We start from the raw sequence: 26,805 nt of genomic DNA, 5'->3' as shown, positions 1-26,805 counted from the left end.
ATTTTGCATTCACATCAGTAATGCATGAGAGCTTCAGTTTTTCCACACTCTAGCAAATACTTTGCATTATAGATATTTATTTTTTTTCATTCTAATGGGTATGTAGTATTAACTACCTATGGTTTTAATATTTATTTCTCTAGTTGTTAATGATGTTGGATATCCATGTATAAAAATAGGAAACTTTACTTCAGCTCATCTACTGAAATTAGATCAAAGTGGATCACAGAACTTAATGTCAGAAGAAAACCTTTTAAACTTCTAGAAGAATATCTAGGAGAAAGGCATTTGATCTTGGGTTATGCCAAAATGTCTTGGGAAACCAAGAGGACAAACTAATAAATTAGACTTTATTCAAAGTTTATTAAATTAGACTTTATCAAAATTTAGAAGCATTAGCTTCTCAAAAGACATTGTTTAGTAGATGGAAAGGCAAGCCATCGACAAGGAGAAAATATTTACAAAATATGTATCTGCTAAGGGAGTCTCTCTCCTTCTCCCTCTTTTCCTCTTTCCCTCTTTTTGTTTGCATGGGTTGTGATGTAAATTCTGCTGTCCTTCTTACCTTTGTGTCTCTACATAATGTTTGTTTTCCTCTGATCACTTTTGAGATTTTCTATTTCCACTTTTTATTTTCAGCATTTTGATTAACATGTACTTTGGCATAGTTTTCATTAGGTATGCTCTGCTTGCATGTATATGTCTATGGTGGTGGTGGTTTAGTCATTAAGTCATGTCCAATTCTTATGAACCCATATGTTTATAGTTTTCATTAAATTTGGACAATTTTCAGCCTTCTTTCATCAAATAATTTCTCTTCCCACATCAATTTCTTCTCTCTTTCCAATTACTCATATGTTGGATCATTTGTTATTCCCATAGCTTACCAATGTTCAAGTCACTTCTCTTTTTCTTTCTGTGCTTCACATGGGATAGTTGCTATTGCTATAGCTTCAAATTCACTAATATTTTTTTCTGAAATGGCAAATCTCCTTTTAACATCCATTGTGTTTTTTTTTATTTGAAATATTATATTTTCAACCTCTAGAATTTCCAATTAGTTCTTTTTAATTTTCCTCATCAGGTTTAGTTTTCCTCTATCTTCTTGTAAAGTTACAGAGTATCTATAATAGCTGTGTTAATGATTGTGTTGGCTCATTCTACTATTTCTGTCATGTCTGGATCTGTTTTTACTAATTGATTTTCTTCCTTGTTATGGGAAACATTTTTCTGCTTTATGCATGCCTGGAATTTTTTTATTGGCTGCAAGAGAATGAGAATTTTACATCCTTGCTGCTTATTATTATTATTCCTTTAAATACAATGGACTTTATTCTAGCAGGCAATTAAGTTACTTGGAATCAGATGGATCATTTTGAGGCTGACTTTGAAGGCTGGTAGGAATGGGCTCAGATCAATTTTAATTATTAGTCTAATTTAGCCCCACTGCTAAGCAGATCATTTTATCAGAGCACTGTCAAATGCCCCTGGCATTTTGAAGTTCTTCCACTCCAGCTGGTGGGAATACACAGAACTTGCAGTATTGTTTGCTGCTGCTGCTGCTGCTGCTGCGTTGCTTCAGTCATGTCTGACTCTGTGCGACCCCATAGATGGCAGCCCACCAAGCTCCCCGGTCCCTGGGATTCTCCAGGCAAGAACACTGGAGTGGGTTGCCATTTCCTTCTCCAATGCATGAAAGTGAAAAGTGAAAGCGAAGTCACTCAGTCGTGTCCGACTCTTCGTGACCCCATGGACTGCAGCCTACCAGGCTCCTCCATCTATGGGATTTTCCAGGCAAGAGTACTGGAGTGGGTTGCCATTGCCTTCTCCGGATAATGTCTTACACCATAGTATATTACCAAAACCAAGAAATTGACATTGGTACAATATTACTAAGTTCCAAATAGGAAAAGGAGTACGTCAAGGCTCTATATTGTCACCCTGCTTATTTAACTTACATGCAGAGAACATCATGAGAAAAGCTGGGCTGGAGGAAGCACAAGCTGGAATCAAGATTGCCAGGAGAAATATCAATAACCTCAGATATGCAGATGACACCACCTTTATGGCAGAAAGTGAAGAAGAACTAAAGAGCCTCTTGATGAAAGTGAAAGAGGAGACTGAAAAAGTTGGCTTAAAGCTCAACATTCAGAAAACTAAGATCATGGCATCCGGTCCCGTCACTTCATGGCAAATAGATGGGGAAACAATGGAAACAGTGGCTGACTTTATTTTTTGGGGTTCCAAAATCACTGCAGATGGTGACCACAGCCATGAAATTAAAAGATGCTTACTCCTTGGAAGGAAAATTATGACCAACCTAGACAGCATATTAAAAAGCAGAGACATTACTTTGCCAACAAAGGTCTGTCTAGTCAAGGCTATGGTTTTTCCAGTAGTCATATATGGATGTGAGAGTTGGACTATAAAGAAAGCTGAGCGCAGAAGAATTGACGCTTTTGAACTGTGGTGTTGGAGAAGACTTTTGAGAGTCTCTTGGACTGCAAGGAGATCCTTGCAGTTTTTCCCTTCTATGTACATGGCATTGTAAAATGGGTGTTACACTCTGCCTATGGTACAAAGTTTGTAAATACAACATACCAATACAAAGTTGAAGCCATTAAAAACATCTTAGTAACAACTACTAGGAGATAATTAAATCTGGAGTGTTGATGGAATCTATGAAGAGATTTAAAACCAACACACAAATTATAATAAATGTTTTACTTGGGAAGGGGTGAAAGAGGAACTTCTTAGGTGCTACTGAAGGGTTTTCTCAGTTGTTCCAAGTTTACTTTCTTTCTGCTATTATCTTTAAATACTGCAAAACACTGTGAGCTGCATCACTCTGAGCGCTGCTGCAGGAGATTCCCGAGCCATGACAGACCACTCCACCCTAAAAGAAATCAGTCCTGGGTGTTCATTGGAAGGACTGATGTTGAAGCTGAAACTCCAATACTTTGGCCACTTGATGCAAAGAACTGACTCATTTGAAAAGACCCTGATGCTGGGAAAGATTGAAGGTGGAAGGAGAAGGGGGCGACAGAGGATGAGATGGTTGGATGGCATCACCGACTCAATGGACATGAGTTTGAGTAAACTCTGGGAGTTGGTGATGGACAGGGAGGCCTGGTGTGCTGCAGTCCATGGGGTCGCAGAGTTGGACACGACTAAGCCACTGAACTGAATGTCTTATACCATAGTATATTACCAAAACCAAGAAATTGACACTGGTACAATATTATTAAGTAAACCACAGACCTTACTTGGATCTGTGTGTGTGTGTGTGTGTGTGTGTGTGTGTGTGTGTGTGTGTGTGTGTGTAGTTCTATGAAATACTATCATGTATAGATTTATGTAACTACAATCATGATTAAGACACAGAACTGTTTCATTATCATAGTAAAACTACCTTTGCCATTTATTGAGAGACACAAACACCTCCAAAACATAACCCCTGGCAGCCACTGATATGTTCTCCATTACTATAATTTTGTCATTTTAAGAATAATATGTAAATAGAATCATATAGTATGCAACATTTTGACTGATTTTTTCATTTACCATAATATCTTTGAGATCCATTCTGTAGTTCATTTGGTGTATGAGGGTTCCAGTTGATTCCACACCCTTGTCCTTATTTGAAATTTTCAATATTTTGTATGTTAGCCATTCTAATAGGCATGTAATAATATTTACTTATGTTTTTAATATCTATTTCTCTACCAGTTTGACTTCCCTTGTGGCTCAGCTGGTAAAGAATCTGCCCACAATGCAGGAGATCTGGGTTTAATCCCTGGGTTGGAAAGATCCCCTGGAGAAGGGAAAGGCTACCCACTCCAGTATTCTGGCCTGGAGAATTCCATAGACTGTACAGTCCATGGGGTTGTAAAGAGTTGGACACAACTGAGCAACTTTCACTTTCTCTACCAATTAATGATGTTTAATATCTTTTCATATGCTTATTGGTTCTGCATATTCTTGCTTTTCAAATCCTTTGTCCATTTTCTAGTTGGATTGTTTTCTTAATAATTATTTCAAAGAGGGTTTTTTTTTTCAATATTCTGAATATAAATCCTTTGTCAGATATGTGGTTTTCAAATATCTTCTCCCAGTCTATGGCCCATCTCTTATTAGGGTCTTTTTCAGAGAAAACCCTTTAATTTTGATGGATTCCAATCTACATTTTAAAATTAATTTATTTTTATTTTTTAAATTATTATTACTGTTATTCTACAGATTCTGTGCTTAGTGTTATATCTAAGAACTCCCTGTTTAACTCTGAGTCAAGAAGACTAATGATTATGTTCTATGCTTCCTTCTAGAAGTTTTGTGTTTATTAGTTTTTACATTTTACATTGAGATCTATGATCCATTTTGAGTTAATATTTGTGTAAGGGATGAAATTCAGTTAAGAATTTTTTAAATTATTTTTTTGTTTTTAGTGTCCAGTTGTTCCCAATTCATTTGAAAAGACTACCCTTTCTCCACTGAATTACTTTTGTATCTTTTCCAGAAATTAGCTGTGTGCTTATGTGAAAATATTTCTAGATTCTCTATTCCAACCCCATAATCTATGGAATACCACAATCTATTGGTTACTGTTGTTTAGTCGCTAAGTCGTGTCTGACTCTTTTGTGACCACATGGACTATAGCCCACCAGGCTCCTCTGTCCATGGGATTTCCCAGGCAATGGAGTGGGTTGCCATTTCCTTCTCCAGGGGAATTTCCTGACCAGGCATCAAACCGGCGTCTCTTGCTTTGGCCGGCAGATTCTTTACCGCTGAGCCACCAGGGAAGCCCCTATAGAGAAAAACTTAACAAACTACTTTAAAACCTTAAAAACTACCTGTTGAGAAAACCTTAATATCAGATGGTAATAGGTCCTCAGACTTTATTCTCTTTTGCCAATTTTTCCGCTCTTTTAGTTTTGTTCTCTTTCCATATATATTTAAATCTCAGTTTCATATTTATAAAATAATCCTCCTGGGATGTTGATAGGAATTTCTATCAAAAAGATAATTTGGATTGAATTGTCACCTTTAGTATGTTTATTCTTCCAACCTGTGAACCCAGTGTCTCTTCATTTATATAGGTCTTTATTAATTTTTTAATGTTTTATGGTATTCAGCATATAGATCCTATACATGTTTGATTAAACTTATACCTAAATATTTCATTATTTTGGAGCTAATGTAAATGTTATTAAATTTTAACTTTAGTTTCCAATTTGTCACTAGTATACAGAAATTTGGTTGATTTCTGGTGTTGAGCTTGCATCCTGTAATCTTGCTTATTACTCTAGGAATTTTTCAATGTTTATTTTGAGGATTTTCTATATAGATAAACATTCCATTGTTAAACAGGGAGAGTTTTATTTCTCTTTTTCCATTTTGTATTGCTTTTCTTTTTCTTGCTTTGTAGTACTAGTTAGAATTCCCCATACTGTGCTGAATAGGAGTAGTGAGAGTGGACATACATGCCTTGGTCTCAGTTTCAGAGTGATAGCATTCAGTTCTTCACTCTTAGCTGCAATTTTAAAAAACAAATATTCTGTACCCAGTTGAAGAATTTCCCTTCCCTTGCTATTCCAGTTTGCTAGGGGTTTTAATCATGAATGGATATTGAATTTTGTAAAATGCCTTTTCTGCATCAGTTGGTATAGTCATGTGGTTTTCTTCTGTAGCCTGTTATGGTGGATTACATTGATTGATTTTGGAATATTGAACTAGCCTTGCATTTCTTAAATAAACCTCACTGGTCATATTACATTATTCTTTTTATATATTGCTGGATTCAATTTGCTAATATTTTGTTGATCTTGCATCTATATTCATGAGATATATTGGTCTGTATTTTCCCTTTTTGTACTGGCTTTGTCTGGTTATGATATAAGGGTAATGTCAGCCTCATAAAATTAGTTGCAAAGTGTGGTCTTCTATTTTCTGGAAAAGATTATGTAGAATCGGTGTTACTTTAAAAACAAATGTTCGGTAGAATTAACCACTGAAACCATCTGGAACTAGAGATTTCTTTTTTGAAAGTTTTTTAACTACAAATTTAATTTGTTTAATACCTTAAAAAGGCTTTTAGTTGAAGCCATATGACATTTGGTAAAGCTATAGGTAAGGGTTTGTAGGAAAGTGAAGTAAATATTATAGAAAACTAAAGGAAAAGGAATCCTTTTTATTTAGGAACAGCATTGTCTGCAGCAGGAAAATGTACTGGTTCATCAACCTAAGAAGACTTCCAAAAAAATGTTGAAGGCACTACCTGGTTTATTTCTTCTTATAGAAAATGTGAAAGAAGAAAAACTGAATAAAAACTGTTAATAAAAACCAGCTATATCTGGATGGCTCTGAAAAATTTCAGACTTTTTCTGGAAAATAATGCTGAATAATTAAGATCAAATAATTATTTTAATAATTAAAATAATTAAGATCAAATTGCATCAGATCAAAGAAGAGGTACAGGGCACTTTCAGGAAAGGTTGATCTAATGATGAAGCCAAAGGTTTGGTTGTAAAGTCCCTTGTTAAGATTACATGTAGCCACTCAGAGTTTCTTAAGAGTGCAGGCCCTTGAAAGCATTTCAATGGGTATCTCCCAGATCCTTTCAGTCAAACAATAGGGCTCCTAAGAAGTCTAAGAGTGCTGTCTCTAACAGTTTCATCTGACACTCAAGGTAGGGAAGGGTTTAAGCTTATGGAAGTTTGAGGGTATTCCTCTGTCTAATGAAGAGACCCCCATTAAAGATTCACAGAAGACACAAAGTTTGAAAAACTGAATTACATTTGCAGAAATATTTCTGGCCAAAAGGGGGCAGAGATTATGTAAAATGATATGAAGTTGTTGGAACCATGAATTCTACTGTCAGGACATCAAGTGAGAAAAGTTCTCAGTTGCAAATTCTTACTACCTTTCAGGAAAATGGAAGGATGACTCAGAGGGTAGATACAGAGGGCAGAGTCCAGAGCTATGGAGAGTTATTCTCAGATCTTCAGACACAGACAAGGAACTTAACATTTTGACAACAGGATTGCAGAATTGCTGTGAACAAGTGCCTTCTTTTCTTCCTTTCGAGCATAAATGTCTAGAGCAATTATCCTCTGCTTGTTCTACCACAATATAGTGGGGGTATTGAGAGGCAGATAAATTGCTCCTTTAGATTCACAAATGTATATATAGAGAGAAGGACTAAATTCAAGGAGCTTTCCTTAATGAACTTTGAGCTAATGTTCAATAAGATGAACCTTTTGATGGGAGACTTAGAGGATGAGTGTATTTTACACATGAAGGGAGTGCAGATAATTTTTTGCCAGAGGTCATAAGTACCCTCTTACGGTTTTAAAAATACATCCATAAATTCTTCGCTACTTCTCCCTTTGAGTGTGACCTGGATATAGTGATTTGCTTCTAATGAAGAGAATATGATGGAAATAATGGTATGTCATCTTCAATATTAGGTTATAAAAAGACCATAGCTTCCAGTTTTGGTGCAGTATCTCTCCTGCATCACTTGTTCGGCGGCAACACATGTAACGAGAGGCCCTACGGAGAAGTTAGTATGACAAAGATTCCTGTCAACTGTTATGTGACTTTGAAAACAGGACCTCTGTTAAGTCTTCAGAAACCATAGTCTTGGTCAGCAGTTTGACTGAAATGTTGTGTGGAACCCTGAGCAGAAATATTCAGTTTAGCTACTTCTAGACTCCTGATCCTCAGAAACCATGTGAGGTATAATGTTTGTTGTTTCCAACTGCTAAGTTTGTTATGCAGCAATAGCTAATCACTACATTCTCTATGTGGGCTTCCCAGGTGGCACTAGTGGTAAAGAACCCACCTGCCAATGCATGAGACATCAGAGACGTGAGTTCGATCCCTGGGTGGAGACGATCCCATGAAGGACGGCATGGCAACCCACTCCAGTATTCTTGCCTGGAGAATCCCATGGACAGAGGAGCCTGGCGGACTACAGTCCATAGGGTCGCAGAGTCTGACACAACTGGAGTGACTTAGCATGCATGTACACTCTCTATGCTACTCTCTCCTCTCTGGTATATGGTGTCCTATAAATTCTAGCCATCTTGCTCTGTCTTCTCAACTCAGCTAGTCTTCAGGACTCTGTTTAGATTTCTCTTCCCTGTGCTGAAGCTTCTAAGTTGCTACCAGGTAGTATGCTGGGGAAAACAGTGTTTTTTACATTTTGTCTGTTTTCTAACTGCTTAAGACGAGAGTTAAATCTGGTTCCTGTTACTCAATCATGGCCAGAACTAGCAAGTCTTGAATTCGATTTAGATGTGAATGCTACCGGGAGGTGATATGCTCATGCAGCTCAGTGAAAGGGTTCTTTGTATTTTCTTAAGATTTTAAGGTTTTTTTGGAGTCAGGAAAGGATTTGAGACTAGCTTTAGGCCGTGAGAGGATTAGGGCCAATGAGTGAAGAGAATGATGAAGAGCTGAAGGCCTCAAAGTCAACTTTCTACATAGAGAAGCATGGGTTATAAAATGCAACACGTGAGCACCGGGGGTATAAGAACAGTTGGTTCCATTTACTCTGATGCTTTGTCACTTACCTCTGCCCCATAAAAGCAGGGCTTGGTTGATGCTAGCTACCATCTGGTGACATATGTAGTGACCTGTCTTAACCAACATATTTTTCCCAGCTGCTCTTTTCTTCCTCTAGGGTTGGTAATGCACACACATGTCACAGTTCTGCCTTTTCTCCTCTATTTCATCATGTACAATCCAATTAATTGTAAATCAGGCTAGTTCTTTCTTTTTTCATGTACATACATACTCAAACCCAATTTAACTGATGATTTTATTTGCACCTCTTAAGTCTTTTCTACTTAATCAAAAAATCTTCACACAAGTCATTTCTCTCTTAGACTTATTCTCTCTGTAAGATAGATAAATCATGTTGATAGTAACTGATCACCAACAGATACAGCCTTGTAATTCTGGATCCAGGAAGTGGAATCAAATACCACACAGAAATCAATCTCTATCATCTTCTAAAGCATCTTAGGGAATTTCTTGAGAATTTCCACACGCATTTGGTAGATAAATCTCTGTATTAGACAGGGTGATGTAAAGAAAGATACACAAAAGAAATAATTCCTACCTTTCCAGAAAATTGATAGTCTAGTAGAAGAAATATTTACATGAGTCATTACAACCCAAATGATTTATAAAAGCCTTTGAAAATAGACAAATAAATTATAACAGTATTTCAAATAGGAGAAAGAGTAGAACCAGCTGGGAGTTAGGCAAACTTTTCTGTATCAGTATTAACCTTTACTGTTAGGGATTGGAATGGTTAATGGCTGTTATGTAGCTGGAGAAAAGAAAAGGGAAAGATGAGAACTTACATAGGCAATCTGTGCTTTTAAATATATTTAATCATACAGCTCATCTAGTTTTAAGGAATCACAAATGTACTCCAATAAATACATACAATTCAATATGCATTCCTTCTATAGTTTTACACTTTTGTTGACATTTTGGTTAAAATTACATGAGAAACACTTGTAAGATTCAAATCCTTGTGGAGGTGTTTCATTGAAACTAACCTTCGGTGTTAAAAATTTGCTTTATTTCTTAAAAATAAACTGCCTCTGATTTCTTGCCTAGTTTTAACTCCATATAATTGAGTCCCATAAAAACCAGGGTGTAGGCGCCTAAGCAAACCAGATACTTTTTGAGTGTCTGGAAACCCACACCCACCCTAGTTACTCCAGCTCTAGAGATTTTACAAGACAAGGTTTGGAGACAGACACACCTCGAGTGTCTTTGTGTTTGTTTTGAAATTCTGGACAACTCAAAGAAAGTATTCTAGGACCCTGCTTATGCAAACAATGGGTTTCCTTTGAAATAAGATCTTCTGCCTCCCTTAAAGACAGAGTAGTCACCTTTGACACTGAGAACAGAAGGTAAAACTACAAAGGATGTGGGGAACCAACCTCAGTGCTGGAGTTTTTAAAAACTGATTTGCATTAACTTTTATTTATAGGCGCCTGGCCTAGTTCGGAGGCTGCAAACGGCAGGTTAGATCAATCACCCTGGAGCCTGATGTGAAAGTTTTGATGTGACTAAGAGAAAGGTGCAGAGGAGGGGAGTAGGAACTATGAAGAGCTGTCACAGAGGAAGCAAGAATATTTAAGGTTGAACTGCCCTTCAAAGACAGAAGTAGTAAAAACATCTTTTTTTTTTTTTAAAAAAAGGAACAACAACAAAAAGGTAAAAAGGGCAAAATAAACTCACTTGGCTTGAGATCTTTAGATTACAGTATTTAATGCTGGTCTCTTTAATCTCACCCTTATTTGGAGTGTGTATGAGAGAGAGAGAGAGAAAGAGAGAGAAGGAAACTGATAGCACTGATGAATCGAAAGCCAGAAAGATAAGGTGGGACAGGGGGCTCTGAAATGTGGGTGTCTACTGTCCTGGGAACCTTTGAAGCACCCTCCATGACGAATCACATTATCTCCAGGCTTAGAAGATTCCTAGAGACAGAGATGGGAAGAAAAATCAAAGGTCGCTGCAAATTGGGCCCCTGCTTTGTGCTCAAGTCTGCGCTAAATTTGGCTTTGTGTGCTGTGGGGATGGGTGAAGAACTCCACCGAAGGAGGAACCCCTTGTAAAGGGGTGAGGTGGGGAGGGGACGGCCCTTCTACCTGCACACACCTCAGCAGGGAGAAGGAGGTGCCGCGTAAGGATGCAAATCCGCCTCCCAGAGTGGCCAATCAGGAGTCAGGTGAGGGAATTTGGGTCCCCACCCCACCCCAACCGCGCGTGTGAGCACGTGTGCAGTGTTCTGGGACCTTTGTCCCGCAAAGTCACGCCTGGCGGGCGCCCCTTGGTTCCTTTTTCTCGTAGGATCTGCCTGAGTCTTTTTTTTTTTTTTCTCTCCACACCCACCTCACGAGTAGTGTCTTCCCCTCATCCCCTTCCCGATTCCCTGCCGCTCTGCGGCGGGTGGGATCCCGGAGCACTCCGGTCCCGAAGAGGGTGCGGAGCTTGGCACACGCCCGGCTGCCGGGACTGTGGCACCAGCCCCTGGCAGTTCCGCGCGGGTGCCGGCGACGAGCCTCGGCTCGGACACCGCGGCGCTCCTGCCCGCACGGGGACGTCCTCCGCCCGTCCTGAGGCAGCGCTGCCCGCCTTGCGCCTGCCGGCTCTCGGCTGACCGTGGCGGGGCTGTCTGAGGGGCTCCAGAAACTCCTGCGACGTCCAGAACACAGAAAATAAGACTCCTCACCTAATTCGCCGGGGAGCCGGGGCGCTGCGGGGCCGAGGCGCTGCCTGCCCCCGCTCCTCCCCCACCCCACCCCCACCCGTGCTCCGGCAGCCTCTCGGAGTCACAGAGCACCCCCCACCCCACCCCCCGGCAGACAAAGGGCCTGGGCAAACTCGCCGCCCGGCCTCCTTGCGCTCCGGGAGGCGGCGGCGGCGGCGGCGGCGGAGGCGCCGGCGGTGTATCGCGCAAAAGGAGGCGCGCGCGCGGCCGGGAGCGCGGTCTGGGGAAGAGCCGCGAGATGCGCCTGACTCACATCTGCTGCTGCTGCCTCCTCTACCAGCTGGGGGTCCTGTCGAATGGGGTCGTTGCAGGTAAGTTCTAACGTGACTTTGGTCTTGCTTTGCCAACTTCCCCAGCCAGAGACCAGGAAAGCACGGGTCGCCGGGGCTGGCGCAACTGTGCGCGGTGAGCAGGGCTTAGCGGGCAGCAATTAAAAAAAAAAATCCCAACGTGCGGGTGCTGGGCAGAGGTCACGCTCCTGAGCGAAGCGCACTTCTCGTGGCCTCATCTCAACAACGTGAAATGCTTAGTTTTCCTCTCCTGAGAGTTAATAAGATGTGCAAAGGTACGTTTACAGCACCTGGAGGAAATCTGGGAAGTAAAGGAATTGATAGCGCTGCCTTGCTCTGGCAGATACGGAAGGAAACTTTTTAATTGTGTTGGAGTCATTACACCGGTTTTCTTTTCTGCAACTAAATGCTGTCACCAAACTTTGCAGCCCAGCTTTCCCCCTCCCCCCGCCCCAATAATCGCACTTTTATTTTGAAAATGCTGGGGTCTGTAATCTGATCGCCAGACTTCAGGGGTTGTAAGTTTCAGGGGCTAGACGGGTGGTCTCCAGCGCGTTAGCCGCGAGCCCTGTGTCTGTGCGGAGTGTGAACTCTGGGATGCTTGTGCTCCTGAGACCGCGGCTCTTTAAGCCCCGCACTTCTGTCTGCCCCGCCCGCAGGGCTGCAGTTCGCCCCCGACCGCGAGGAGTGGGAAGTCGTGTTTCCTGCACTCTGGCGCCGGGAGCCAGTGGACTCGGCCGGCGGCAGCGGGGGCAGCGCGGACCCAGGCTGGGCGCGCGGAGCCACGGGCGGCGGAGGCGTCCGGGCGCCGGCAGCAAGCAGCTCCCGCGAGGTGCGCTCCGTGGCCCCGGCGCCGCCCCAGGAGCCCGTGGAAGGCGGATCTGAGCCGCGGCCGGGACCACCGCCGCCCGGGGGCGAAGAGGATGAGGAGCTCGAGTCTCAAGAGCTGCCGCGGGGATCCAGCGGGGCTGCCGCCCTGTCCCCGGGCGCCCCGGCCTCGTGGCAGCCGCCGCCCCCGTCTCCGCCCCCAGCCCAACCAGCCGAGCCGGACGGCGACGAGGTTCTGCTGCGGATCCCGGCCTTCTCCCGGGACCTCTACCTGCTGCTCCGGAGAGACGGCCGCTTCCTGGCGCCGCGCTTCGCTGTGGAACAGAGGCCGAGGCCGGGCCCGGGCCCCACGCGGGCGGCAGCCGCCCCGCGCCCTCCCGCGCCGCCTGACGCCGCCTGCTTCTACACCGGGGCTGTGCTGCGGCATCCCGGCTCGCTGGCCTCTTTCAGCACCTGCGGAGGTGGCCTGGTAAGCTCCTTTCCTTCCCCAGCTCTCCTCGTCCCCTGCCACTCCTCCCTCTCCCCTTGTAGATCAGGCAGATTTGCCTGCACCTCTTCCCATTCGGAGCGCGCCCTGAACTTCGCCCAGCCTACACCACCCAGGAGTCTCCACTGTTTACCGCCCACGGAACACCTCCAGGGCAGTCAGTGAATCCGAAATCTAACTGAATGGATTAATAGCCATCTGCTAGATGCTTATAAATTTTTTGGAATTACTAGGTAACACTGTCTCCTTGCAACCCTTCCCGCTGGTTTTGTTTCTGCTTTTCAAAATAAGCCCACCACGTGGTGTCTTTTAGGAGACTGAAAGGTAACAAGTCCGTTCACTGCTCAATCTCCTCCTCCTTGCCCCCCTCGCCCTGCACCCCCAGTTTCTCATCTGTTATCTCATAGTTTTTTTTTCTCAAGTCCTATTTCAAAGTTGTCAGAACAGTTCCCTAGGGAGTTATATTCTGACAGCTGTGTGGAATTTAAACACATCCACGCTCACACGGGACACCTGTTCGCTGTTCTTGTGAGAAACGAGTGGAGAAGGAGTTAAGTCAGAGGCCGCGAGCAGCTGACTAATGGATGACAGGAGAATCCAATCAGTACTTGAAAGGTTATGGTTCTAAGATTTAACATTTCTAAGGTTTACATACTATTTGACCATAGTTTCTTTTCTTTTTCTCCACTCCAGGGAGGAAAGTAGCGTGGATGAGAGCCTGGCTCAGAGGCCAGTTGGAACTAGAAAATAAAAGCCATTTGCTCTGTCTGAACAATAGGGATTATCATTCGATTTCCACCCCCTCTGTTTTGACCCAGGGTTTGGGATAATTGTTACCTCCTGTTAAGTTAGCCTTTACTTTGTGGTAGACATAACATGCAACGTAGAATTACCGTCGCTATACGTCCATTTCAGTGGTGTTAAAGTGCATTCACCTTGTGTGGCCGTCATCACTGTGGACTTTAATATTTCTTTAAGGCAAAATCCACAAAATATTATAAACACCTATGTGATTTATGTCTTCATTTTGATATTCCAATTGAGCCATTGATGAGATCCACAAGGACTTGTCTAAAAGCAACCCGCTCATTTGGAGAAAAATCCAATAGTAATGGACAGCAGAAAACATAAGTACAGTCAAAGCCACCCAAAGCCATGAGATGGAAAAAGATGGTTTAAAATCCAAACAAAATGAAACTGGAAATTTTTACCTATGCCCTTTAAGGTCCTATAGCAAAAGTGATGTAAAATGCTGAATAGGGCTATATTTTAGCAGATGCTCATAATGGTGAATATTCAAATATGGACATTTTTACCCGTAGATGAAAAAAATGACATGGGAAAATTACATGAAAAACTTTAAAAAATGTTTTTTTGTGGAACTAATGTTTGAACACTTCACTAGGGGAGACATTCTGGGGGGATTCATTGTTCACTGGTTTTTGGCCAGGGATTAAATAATTACATATAGGAAGTTCCTGATGCAGTAGAAGCCATAGGGGATAAAGCATTTCACTGTGTTGAAATGTGGGCTTTTGGTCAGATTTTCCAAATGAACTATGCCTTCTCTCCATCCCAAAGTTACAAGTATGAGTAGGTTTTTCATAGACTGAATAGGAGTTTGACATACCTCCCTGTTTATCATGTTAGACTTTTACTCACTTTTCCTATTAGCCACATTATATATTCTGAACTGGGAAGTCTTTGTTGTTGAGGAAAACTGACTTTACCAGAAATACAGTGTAGCAGTCAGACTTGGAGTAAAAAGTTAGGCAAATAGCCAAGAAGGTAGGTTTGTTACTCTAGACTCCACTGTGCCAGCCCTTTCCCTTATGAGGGTGGATTAGGAAAGAGAAACCATAATTTGTTATCTGAGCTCTGACATTGGCCGGTTCCCTGATGATTGACAAGTCCCTTACCTCTCTGAGATCCAGTTTTCATAAGTAAGATGAGAGTATCTGATGATTGAATTAAAATCGGATGATAGAATGAGAATTTTCCTGCATGCTAAATATATTCTAAAATATAAATATATTCTAGGGCCTACATTAGGGGCTTGCAGATTAGAACATCATATACAAGTAGATATAAGTAGTCATGAAACAGTGACATACTAGCATGATAAACCAAATGTATGCCTGAGGCTAAGTCATGCTTGGGGAGTTTGGGAAGGCTTCCCAAGGGAAATAGAGGTTCAGTGGATTTTGAAGCATGAGAAGCTGAATTTCTCCAGGCATGGAAGGGCTGGGAATGCTGTGGATAGAGGGAAGAGACTGAGTGATGTGAAAATGTAGAGCCGATCAAGGGAGTGAAAAAAAAAAAGTTTCCTCTGAGGAGGCCAGAAAGTGCAATCAGGGAAGTGATCCTAAACTGTCAGGTGAGAGCAGACCTCAAACGTCTTGTCTGTTAGAGCCTGGGCCTTTTCTGTTCAACTGTTGATTATTGTAGGACTACATTGTTGTCCCTCTCTATTTCCAAAATTCTGTGATCCAGTAATTCTAATGTGAGGCATCATGATGTCTTTATATGAAGGTACATTCTTTATAAATGCAACTCCTTTCGTTCGCACCAGTTTCTTCACAGTAAAAGCTTTCTGGCTGTCAGTTACATCAAGAAGAGTAGATGATGAGGTACACTTTCCTTTCCCGTCTCTCAGTAGTGAATTTTACCCACTTGTGCCTGAATTCTTCAACACCTTTTGGATTATTACATATTTGAAAGGTTCTAAAAGTCTCTATGAAAGGAAATAGATCATTAAGGAAAGAGTTATCAGCTCTTGCAGAGTGATGAATATTTATAAGACTGGCCAGTTCATTCTCCAGGTATCAATCTAACTTGTTCTGTGAAGGGAAAAGTGGTTGAATGGAGATTTTGGTTACAGGTTCCGGTGTTGCTTCTTCTAAGTACTTTATGTTTCTGGATCCCCTTTCCCCTATTTATAAAATGCACAAATTATACTTGTATATCTATCACTTAATGTATGACATGTTCTTATGATTTGTTTTCCCTTATTAGTCTCTAATGGGGGCTTCCCATGTGGTACAGTGGTAAGAAATCTGCCTTTCAAAGCAGAAGACGCAGGAGACCTGGGTTCGATCCTTGGGTTTGGAAGATCCCCTGTAGGAGGAGATGGCAACCCACTCCGATATTCTTGCCTGGAGAATCCCATGGACAGAGGAGCCTGGAGGGCTATAGTCCATGGGGTCCTGAAGAGTCTGACATGACTGAGTGACTGAACACACACATTAGTCTCTAATATTGAAAAATAATCTTTTTTGAGCCATATATTAGGTCTAATGAGCATATTAATAATACTAAATAATTAAGCATTTATTGAATGACCCTTTTGAGCAAGGCATGGTATACAAAGAGAATATAAAAAGAAGATGAGGAAGGTTAGTATGTTTCAAGGAGAGCCCAGTCTGGCTTGCCAGTCACAAATATAAATAGGGAAATAAAGTAGGTTGAGTTACGTACAAATGTAGGAATGTCCCAAGTGCTATGATGACACTCTTGTTCATCTCTTCATTTTCAGAACGTTGTAAGATATCTAGTTTTTAGAGGCAACCAGTAGAAGTCACTAAATAAAACTACGCATATGGTAGTTTATTCTGTTTTAAATAGTAATCTCTAAAAAAAAGTACAAGAAAGCAATAAATTAAATTCCATGAAAGACTGAAAAAATTATGTTTGTTCAAAATTAACACTTTTTTTTTTTTTTTTTTTTAAAGGCACACCTCAGCGCTGGGCCAAGATAAACTAGATCAGTGCATTCCTTGCCTTTGATTCTCTTTAGATGAACTATTGAAATGACTCTCAGTAATAGTTAGATTATTTTCCCAGAATGATAAAGAGTAAGTACTAAACCTTAAATTTGGAGTCTTGTAAGTTTAGGGCTTTATATAGTAGTTGTTCTGAAAGCTCTTGATACAAAATCTGCAGCCCTGTGTAAATTTCAGGTTTTTGAATTTACTCTCTTATGTAAATCAAAGTATTCTGAGCCATGGCAAGTTTTGAATACATATATTTGGGAGCATCCTTTTTGGACAAGGAACTTCACCAAGTACCAGTACAGAAATAGGAGAGAAGGGTATGAGGACAGGGAAAGAGTAGTGCAGATCCAGGAGAACTGGACTGGAAGTGGAATCAGTATCCAAATGAAAAAGTAAGATTGCAGACTAGTTTCACACATCCAGTGACTTTGTTCAAGACAAATCTTAGGAATGACAGAGATGATATATTTTAAATAAATCTAAAGTAGTATTTGAAAAGAATGCCATCAGTACATAAGAAATTTTGAATATCTCCTGAAAGACTGCAAACTGTGGATCAGATTAATGGCAAACGTATAGATATTAGAGAACATGTATGAATGGTGGCAGGTAGGGCAGAGGTGCTGCTGCACACACGGGGAAAGAGAAGGCCATGAACAGAAGGGGACCCTGGAATAGCAACACTCCTGGGTCTGTCTGCTATCTAGTTGTGCCAAGCAACAGAGGCCAAATGTGTGTCCCTGGGCAAGAGTGGAGAGAGGAGAGGTGGACCTTTCCTGACATGTATGTGATACCAGAGGATAGGCTTCCTGCATCCAGTAGATGGTCCCACCTGTCTCTCCAAATAACTAGAGGTGAGCTGGTCACAACAAATGGGTGAGCAGGAAACCATAAAGAGAGGAGCTGACACCTACGAATATCACACTCTTAAGAAAACAAACCGTAGGAAAGAGGGTCATCAAACTGGTTGAGTAAAACCATGGAGCAACAATCTTAATAGATTACATAGAATACTTTAACTGAATTATAACAAGGGATATGTATCCTATGGACAGAGGAGCCTGGCAGGCTATAGTCCATAGCATCATAGAAAGTGCTCAGGGCTGGTGCACTGGGATGACCCAGAGGGCTGCGATGGGGTGGAAGGTGGAAGGGGGGTTCAGGATGGGGAACACATGTACACCCATTACTGTGTATGGCAAAAACCACTACAGTATTGTGAAGTAATTAGCCTCCAATTAAAAAAAAAAGACACAACTGAGGTTACTTAGCATGCATGGGATAAAATCCAGGACCAGTGCTGTCCATAAAAAATGATTAGATACAACAGAACTCACATTATATGATCATTAGAAATAAAAATTACATAGATGAACTGATAAGCAAGTTTGTGACCTAGAAGGCAAACCTAGAAATTATCCCAGAATAGAATATAAAGACAAATGGATGCAAAATACAAAAGAAAAGTTGTAAGCCATGAATCATAGATATAGATGGTCCAAATTTCTCTGGTGGGAGTTAATTTAAGAAAGTAAGTTAAAGGATAGAGTTTTTAAAATGCATACAAATGAGCCCTAAACATTTGATTCTAACATAAATCACCAGAATATACATTCATTAGCTAATTTTTGGGTGTGAGGCCAGATACTATGCCTTTGAATGTTGGTCAGCTAACTGGTACTCCAGGTGAGCTTTACTCACCATGCACCAAAACCACTTTCCAATATAGGTTGCTATATTTGGAATAAAAATTAAAAGACAAATGCAAGGCAATTTCTGTGTAGAACCCTGGACGTTTGAAACTTCCAAATCCTGTACGGTTTCATCCCAAACAAAATTATAGTGCTTTTTTTTTTAGCCACTTAATCTTTCTCAGGTTTTTCTAGAATTTTCATGAAATCAAAGACATGTTTTACACTCCTATTTCCCAGACATTAGTATTTAGGGTTTGATTAAATTATGTGATTGCTAAATGTTGTGAACATGTGTTCAAACAAATATAGCTAATTCTTGGTGAACATGCAGGCTGACTGGTGGGAGTAATTGTGTGCAGCAAGACGAGGGAGGAATTAATTGCTGTGAGCGTTGAGCATATTGCATATGTTAATTCATTCAGTGATTTGTGATGAATTAGCTGATGGAACCTGTGTTGGTTAGGTAGAGGGTAAGAGCTTTCTATGATGTCAATCACATTTGCCCCAGAGATAAAGGAAGTTGCACACCTTCAGACGAAAGGATCAACTACTAAACTCAGAGTAGCATAAACAGAGACCCAAACCTAGACTCATTGTGGCAGAATATTAGAAAGTCAAAGAGAAAGAGAAAAATTCTATGTGTTTAATAAAGGAAAGATTAGCTACATTAAAATGTGTGAGGTTGATATGAGAGATTGAATTAGTAATGCTGGATGTGAGAAGGTCATGAGTTGATAGCTTCTGATTTCTGAGGAAATGTGATTTTGAATCCGGGATTCAGTCAAACTACCATTTAAACCTAAAGGGAGAATAAATTCATTTTCAAAATTGTGAGGACTGAGACTTTACCACACAGCACCACCAAAAAGTTATGCAACAAAAAATCTTCTAAAACCCTTTCCCCAGTTATTAGTATCCTGTTCTAGACGTCACCGGGCTTCCCTGATAGCTCAGTTGGTAAAGAATCCTCCTGCAATGCAGGAGACCCCTGTTCAATCCCTGGGTGGGGAAGATCCCCTGGAGAAAGGATTAGCCTGTTCTCCAGTATTGTTGGGCTTCCCTTGTGGCTCAGCTAGTAAAGAATCTGCCTGCAATGTGAGAGACCTGGGTTTAATCCCTGGCTTGAGAAGATCCCCTGCAGAAGGGAAATGTGACCCACTCCAGTATTCTGGCCTGGAGAATTACATGGACTGTATAGTCCATGGGGTCTCAAAGAGTCAGACATGACTGAGCGACTTTGATTCTCTCACTCACTCCAGAGGTGACCAGGGTTATTATAATACTTTCTAGTGTGTGATTCAGAGGTAATTGATACATAAATGAATAAAATGCATATATAAAGAGCTTTGTTAAAGCCACATTATTTATCCACACATGCACTGACAGGCAAGATTATCACATATGAGTGCATAAAGAGAATCTTCTTTTCTGGTTGTTCTATTTTATCTGACTGCAGAAATACGCCATAATTACCTTAATCAGTCTAGGGTGGATATATATTTGATTGATTCCAGTATTTTCCTGCTATGATCAGTGCTAAATAAATAGGACTGTAGCTATGCCATTTTGCCTATGTCATGTATAACCTTGTCAAAGGGCCTATTTTGGGATATTTTGGGGCATAATTGCCTGGTTGCACCCCATGGAGGTGGGTGCTGCTTTACTTTCTGAGGTCAGCAGAAAAGCAGAGTACATCTTTCACATATGCTGTCACCAGCATGGGTATTATTAAACATTTTGATCCTGGTAAAATCTAATAGGCAAAGAAATGAAGTTATCTCAAACTAGTTTTAATTTGCGTGTTTTTGTATTAATGATGAGACTGACCATCTCCACATTTTTATTCTCACTTCCTATCCTGTAAATTTTGTGTTCATATTCTTCTACTCATTTTTTGTTAGGTGTTTGGTCTTTTTCATTTCTAATTCCAGGCTCTTTTTCTATTAGTATTTTAAAAAGAAGAGTTAATGACAAAATACTACAAGCTGAGTAGAGACGGTTTAAAAAATACATAAATTTACAAGTCATCTGTAATCTTACCATCCATAAATAAGTGAATATGTTGAAAAAGAAATATAAATATTGAATGGAAATTCACTGTTTTTTCAAATGGGAAGCTAGGGAAAGAAAATTTCTTAAATAACCATTTTTGGTTCATAGATTGGCACAGACTATGAAGGTAAATAATATCCAGTGGGCATACTTGGGGAACACAAACTTATACATTTTAAGGAAGTAAATTGGGTAGAGCCTCTTGTATGTATTTAAATTTTAGACATGCTTATTTTTCAGCAGTTGTAGGTATCACTGTTAGAGGAATATTCACATACATGCAAAAGATTTATGTATAAGCCTATTCATTGCAGCATCGTTCCTTGTTTCAAAGTCTTTATAGTTTTTAAGGAACTGTCACTTTGCCTCAACTTGTCCTGCCTGTCTTTTGCACAGTTCTTTGACTTAGTAAGTGTTCAGTGTTACCAACTTTAAATGCACATCTCCTTAGGACATCCTATGATTTTCCAGTTTAAAAGTTAGAATGCCATGGGTGATCATGTTTCTGCTGACAGTGACACTGGAAGAAGTTTCTATACTTAGAGTAGCCAAATGCAGATACTCTGGTCTTTTTTAAGGAAGTGATATGGTGAATTCTAGTAAGAAGACTCATTGTGCTGATGGAAAAAGCAATATTATACGTTAAAAGTTAATAACCCCTTTAATCATATGTTAATGTATGTCTTAGGGCCCTAAGAGATTTCAGGCATGGACCAATTTTGTGAGAAGAAATTTTGTCTATTTAATAATATTTGTTTATTTGATAATATTTAATATGAATATACACTTATTTGAAATGTATTGGCTGAATCATAAAAGTCGTATACCTTTTTAAATTCAGGAAATTCTGAGTAGCAGTCTTAAAACACTTTTTATGCAACACTAAAACAGAGCACATTTTTATTGAGCTCATGCACAATTGAATGTTTCTGCTTAATTACAGTTACCTTTTTACCCAAATGGTTTTATGGCTTTGTGTTCGCAAAATAAAAACTATCAGAGGAGTTCTAGATTCCTGATAGATGGGAAGTGTATTGAGTTAGTGAAGTAATCTTGACGGGTTTTAAAGCAATGGGAGAACCAGTAGTCCCTCTTGGATTATGATTTTGGGGAGAGAGGATGTTTCCTGAAAGGAAACTTTAAGATTTCCTCAGCCAAGTGAGGACCATAATTTGATGCCGAGTGCATTTAGGGTGCAGCCGTAGTGAGCACATCATCTTGTCTCCATCTCATCTTTATTCTAACGCCAAGCCTTCAACTGAGAGAAGTGAGAAAATGGGAGCTCAGCCATTTCAATGCTACCCAGATATTCATACAGCATTATTGCATGGTGGTGTTAGGAAGGCCCTTGGGAATTAGATAGTTTAGTGCTTGCCTTTTCTAGCTGATTTCATTTCGTAATTAACATCCATATATCTGCAATAAATTATTAACTGTTTCGGCTTTAACTCAGATGATCAGGGAATGGAGCTGAGTAGCACGGGCCAGTTTCGGCTTTATTTAAGCAGCTTCTGCTTCCTTACTGCTTTCTAATTTAAAAAGTAAGACCTAAATATTTTTTTTTCCTTCAGAAGCATTTGAAGATCTTTCACCCCAGTTTTTTCCTTTTCCCTCTGCCTGGCTTCACCTAAAATATATGACCATTTTCTGCAGCAAGCCCACACCATCAGCTTTTGGCTCATACTTCTTGATGCCCTGTTTTTTAAAGTCTGGTGTGTAAACACCTGGATCAAGATCATGGCTTTGGGGAGAGGTACTAGGGGCTGGAAATTCTCCACTTAAAAATCAGAATCCCAGATTGAGCCTCAAAACTAAGAAATGTGTTTTATAAAAATCCAAGGTAATTCTTGTACAAATTCAAATTTGAGGGCAGCCACGCTAGTGGCTCTGAAAACTCCAGAGCTTGGGAGCTTTAAGGACTGGATTTGCAAGCATCAAACTTTATATCCTCTGTGTCTTGAATGAATTTTAATACTCTTTTACCTCCAGTTATAGTAAACTTGGATACCTCCTGTCCTCCCTTTAACATCTTTCCAGGAACCCACTCAGATGCCATTGAGCTAGATAGGATTTTATGACTCAGTTATTCAATAGTCTATAAGTGTGAACTAGTTGGGAGATGATATAATGGGACCTAAATGCTAGTATGAATGTTTTCCTACCCTTTGGGTGAAACAGTATTCAGAAGTTGGAACTTACTTCCTATTTTAGAATTTAGAAGTAAATAGAACTGAATTATTTCAAATTGTCATCAACAGTTTTATGGGTAATACGTTGTTGTTCAGTTGCTCAGTCGTGTCTGACTCTTTGTGACTCCATGGACTGCAGCATGCCAGGCTTCCCTGTCCTTCACTATCTCCTGGAGCTTGCTCAAACTCATGTGCATTGAATTAGTGGTGCCACCCAACCATCCCATCCTCTGTCATCCCCTTCTCCTTCTGCCTTCAATCTTTCCCAGCATCAGGTTCTCTTCTAATGAGTCAGTTCTTTTCATCAGGTAGCCAAAGTGTTGGAGCTTCAGCATCAGTCCTTCTAATGAATATTCAGAATTGATTTCCTTTAGGATTCACTGGTTTGATCTCCTTGCAATCCAAGGACTCTCAAGAATCTTCTCCAACACCATAGTTCAAAAGTGTCACTTCTTTGGAGCTCAGCCTTCCTTATGTTCCAGCTCTCACATCCATACATGACTATTGGAAAAACCATAGCTTTCTCTAGAAAGGAACCATTCCTTCTCTAGAAAGGAACATAGCCCTGCTGACACCTTTATTTTGGCCCAGCAAGACCTGGGTAGGACTTCTATCCTATAGAACTCTAAGAAAATAAAATTGTATTGTTAAAACCCGCTAATATCGCTTCTTTGGTGCTCACTCTTCTTTATGGTCCAACTCTCCCATCTATACATGACTACTGGAAAAACCATAGCTTCGACTATAGGGACCTTTGTCAGCAAAGTAATGTCTCTGCTTTTTAATACACTGTCTAGGTTTGTCATAGCTTTTCTTCCAAGAAAAGCAGGATATTTATTCCAGCTTCTGTAATAAAATAAAATGTATTAGAAATAAAGGAGGAAACATACCTTCAGAGTGAAAGGGACCTAAGATACCACTAAGTTTAGATGTGGCTAGATGAAGACTGAAGCACATGGTAGACGAATATTAAAAATACATGAGAAAATTGGAAACTCTTTGAGAGATGATCTGCACTGGAATGGCAAAGCAGTGTCGTCAGATTAAGAGACTTTGAAGATGTATGAGAATTCAATAGTAAACTATCTCAAATGGCAAAAGTAACCTAACAGGTCTTATCTACTTATTCACATTGCAAGAATTTGGATGTTATGAGTCCTGTAAAACTCATTAGGGTTAACAGTCAAAAACCATTACCATGCTAAGAGGAGTGGCCAGGCAGATAGTTATATCAGCTAATGTGATTAGTGCAAATTGTCTATCTCTATTATAATTTGTAATTGAATGCATGTAAGAGCAACTAAAATGTGATAGGTACGTTTCCATTATAAACGTATTATGTTACCAGCAAATATTTTAGCATGCCCAGTTCAAAGATAGGCAGTTCAATTATGGACAGGAACTTATGTATAAATAGAATAGGGTCTTCCTGTTGTTGTCTGGTTGTGTGCTTATGGATAAATAGAACTTCAGTAGTTTATTACAACAAAATAGAAAGTCTGAGTAATTTATTATGGGAATAACAATTATGTTTACATACACTTAGCAAAGTATAAGTCCGAATAATTCATTGTGGAAGTATCTGTCTTTTAAAATTTAATTATTTAGGTGCCCCATGTTATTTACTAACATAGATAAGTGCATCTGTGTAGATTTCCGGTTAGAATTTTGTCACTTCAAAATAGATGGTTCTAATTAGTAATGTTTTCGAAAGTATTGAATTGGTATTTTATGATGAAAGTTCCTACATAGAAATTTTTCTAAGTAAAACTTAATTATTTCTCATTAGTAAGATAGATTCATGAATATGTCAAGCTGATTTTTCTAGGACAAATCATTATTTAACATGTGACAATTCTAAGGGATATTGAGAATGCTTACCCCGCAATATCTTTTTTCTGATATAATTTACATACCATAAATTCATCCCAGTGTACAATTCAGTGACTTTTTTGTCTGTTTACAGAACTTTGCAACCATCACCACAATTCAGGTTTAGAACATTTCTGTCACCCCAGAGAAGTCCCTCATATCCATTTGCAGTCATTCTGCTACAACTCCTAGTCCCAGGCAGCTATTCATCTACTTTTTCTTTTATAGATTTACCTTTATGTTTCATGTAAGTGAAATCATATAAAATTTGGTCTTTTGTGTCTGGCTTCTTAACCCTACCATAAAGTGTTTGAGGTTCATCTTTGTGGTAGTATGTATCATTAGTTCATTCTTTTTTTTGCTGAATCATAAGTCATTCTTTATCCATTCATCACTTGATGTGCATTTGATTGTTTCTACTTTTTTGCTATTCTGAATGATACACAAATATGTATAAGTAGTTGTGTAGATCCATATTTTCATTCCTGTTGGATAGATACCTAGGAGTGGAATTGCTGGGTCATATGGTAAATTTATGTTTAATATTTTAGAAACTGCCAAATTCTTTTACAGAGTACTGCACCTTTTCTACATCCTCATCAAAACTTGCTATTATCTCTTTTTGATTAAAACTATTTTTGTGGCTGTGCAATGGTATTGTGATTAAAATTTGCATTTCCTAATGACCATGTTGAGGATATTTTTATGTATCTTTTCATAGCTACTCAAAAATTATCTTTGGTGACTTCTTTTGCCAGTTTTAAATTTTTTTTTTTTAATTTTTGTCTTTCTGGTTAGTTTTCAGAGTTCTTTGTATACTCTAGATGTAAAATACTTTGTCAGACATAGGGTTGTTCTTCTAGTCTATAGAGGTTTTTGTTCATTTTCCTAATGGTGTCTTTCAAAGATAATTTTGATAGATTTTGAAAAAGTCCAATTTATCTTTTTTTTTATTGTTATGGAATGTGCTGTTAGTGTTGTAACCAAGAACTCTGTGTCTAACTCAAAGTCACATAGGCTTTCTCTTATGTTTTCTTCCATAATTTTGGTTATTAAATTTAGGTCTGTGATGCATTTTGAGTTAGTTTTTATATATGATGTGAGATAAGAGTTTGAATTAATCTCTTTGTATATGCATATCGAGTTTTCTCTCAGCACCCTTTGTGAAAAGACCATCCTTTCCTCATAAAATACCAGAGAACTTTTGTCAAAAGTCAATCATAAATGAGTTTACTTTTGTACTATTAACACTATTTTTTAAAATCTATATGTTTATCCTTATGTTAATACCATATTCCTTTGATTTATGAGGCTTTATAATATATTTTTAATTGGGAAAATTCAACTTGGTTTCCTTTTTAAAAGCTTTTTTTGGCTATTCTGGATCTTTTGCATTTCTGTATAAATTTTAGGACCAGGTTGTCAGGATCTATGAAGCATCTGCTGGGACTTTTATAGGGATTGTGTTTAAAGATAAATTTGGGGAGAGTTTCCATCTTATAAACAATACAGAAGATTTTTCTGCTATCTGAAAATTAATATCTCAGCATTCATTAGGGGATATTTTTGAATACTCCATTGACTACTAAGGGACAACATTAGCTACTGATAGCCTGTGTTACAGTGGACATGATTTAAAATTCATAAATAATTCATGAGAACAGATATTCAAAGTCACTCATTTGGAGTTATACAAATAAAGTATACAAAATAGGAAATTACAAAGACTTAGTGTCTGTAGGATTAGGACATGAATACACATATCAAACTCTGATTTTTTAAAGTGTTCTATTTAAGTGCTTCTTTATTTACTTACATTTCTTTTGCATGGGCTTCCCTGATGGCTCAGACAGTAAAGAGTCTGTCTACAGTGTGGGAGACACAGGTTCGATCTCTGAGTCGGGAAGATGCCCTGGAGAAGGAAATGGCAACTCACTCCAGTGTTCTTGCCTGGAAAATCCCACGGGTGGAGGAGCCTGGCAGGCTACAGTCCATGGGGTCGTAAAGAGTCAGACATGACTAAGTGGTTTCACTTTCTTCTTTTTCTTTTGTTTATTTATTTTTTCCATATAGTTAGTTCCCTGGGCTATATAGTGGGCCCTTGTTTATCCATTCTATGTATGATAGTTTACATCTGTTAATTCCAAACTCCCAGTTTACTCTCCCACTTCGCAACTTTTCCCTTGGCAACCATAAGTCTGTTCTCTATGTCTGTGAGTCTGTTTCTGTTTTGTAACAAAATAAGTCATTTTCTGTCATATTTTAGTTTCTACATATACGTGATATCATATGATATTTGTCTTTCTCTGACTTCACTTAGT

At 39.6% G+C, this 26,805-nt stretch overlaps 1 protein-coding gene across 1 annotated transcript in view; it reads left to right on the top strand.

The window, feature by feature from the left end:
- The first annotated feature begins 10,855 nt into the window (after window positions 1-10,855).
- ADAMTS19 (ADAM metallopeptidase with thrombospondin type 1 motif 19) overlaps window positions 10,856-26,805 on the top strand; it is a 256,274-nt gene continuing 240,324 nt past the window's right edge. The window contains exons 1-2 of the mRNA XM_081501839.1: window positions 10,856-11,610; window positions 12,249-12,886. Coding sequence (XP_081357965.1) covers window positions 11,538-11,610; window positions 12,249-12,886 — 711 coding nt within the window. The 5' untranslated portion in view covers window positions 10,856-11,537. The remainder of the gene's footprint in view (window positions 11,611-12,248; window positions 12,887-26,805) is intronic.

The sequence above is a fragment of the Giraffa tippelskirchi genome, chromosome 6 (assembly GCF_054371585.1).
Source record: "Giraffa tippelskirchi isolate mGirTip1 chromosome 6, T2T-mGirTip1v1.2.pri, whole genome shotgun sequence".
Taxonomy (NCBI): Eukaryota; Metazoa; Chordata; class Mammalia; order Artiodactyla; family Giraffidae; genus Giraffa; species Giraffa tippelskirchi.
Note: the sequence above shows the minus strand (reverse complement) of the source record. Positions and strands in the feature narration are given on the sequence as shown.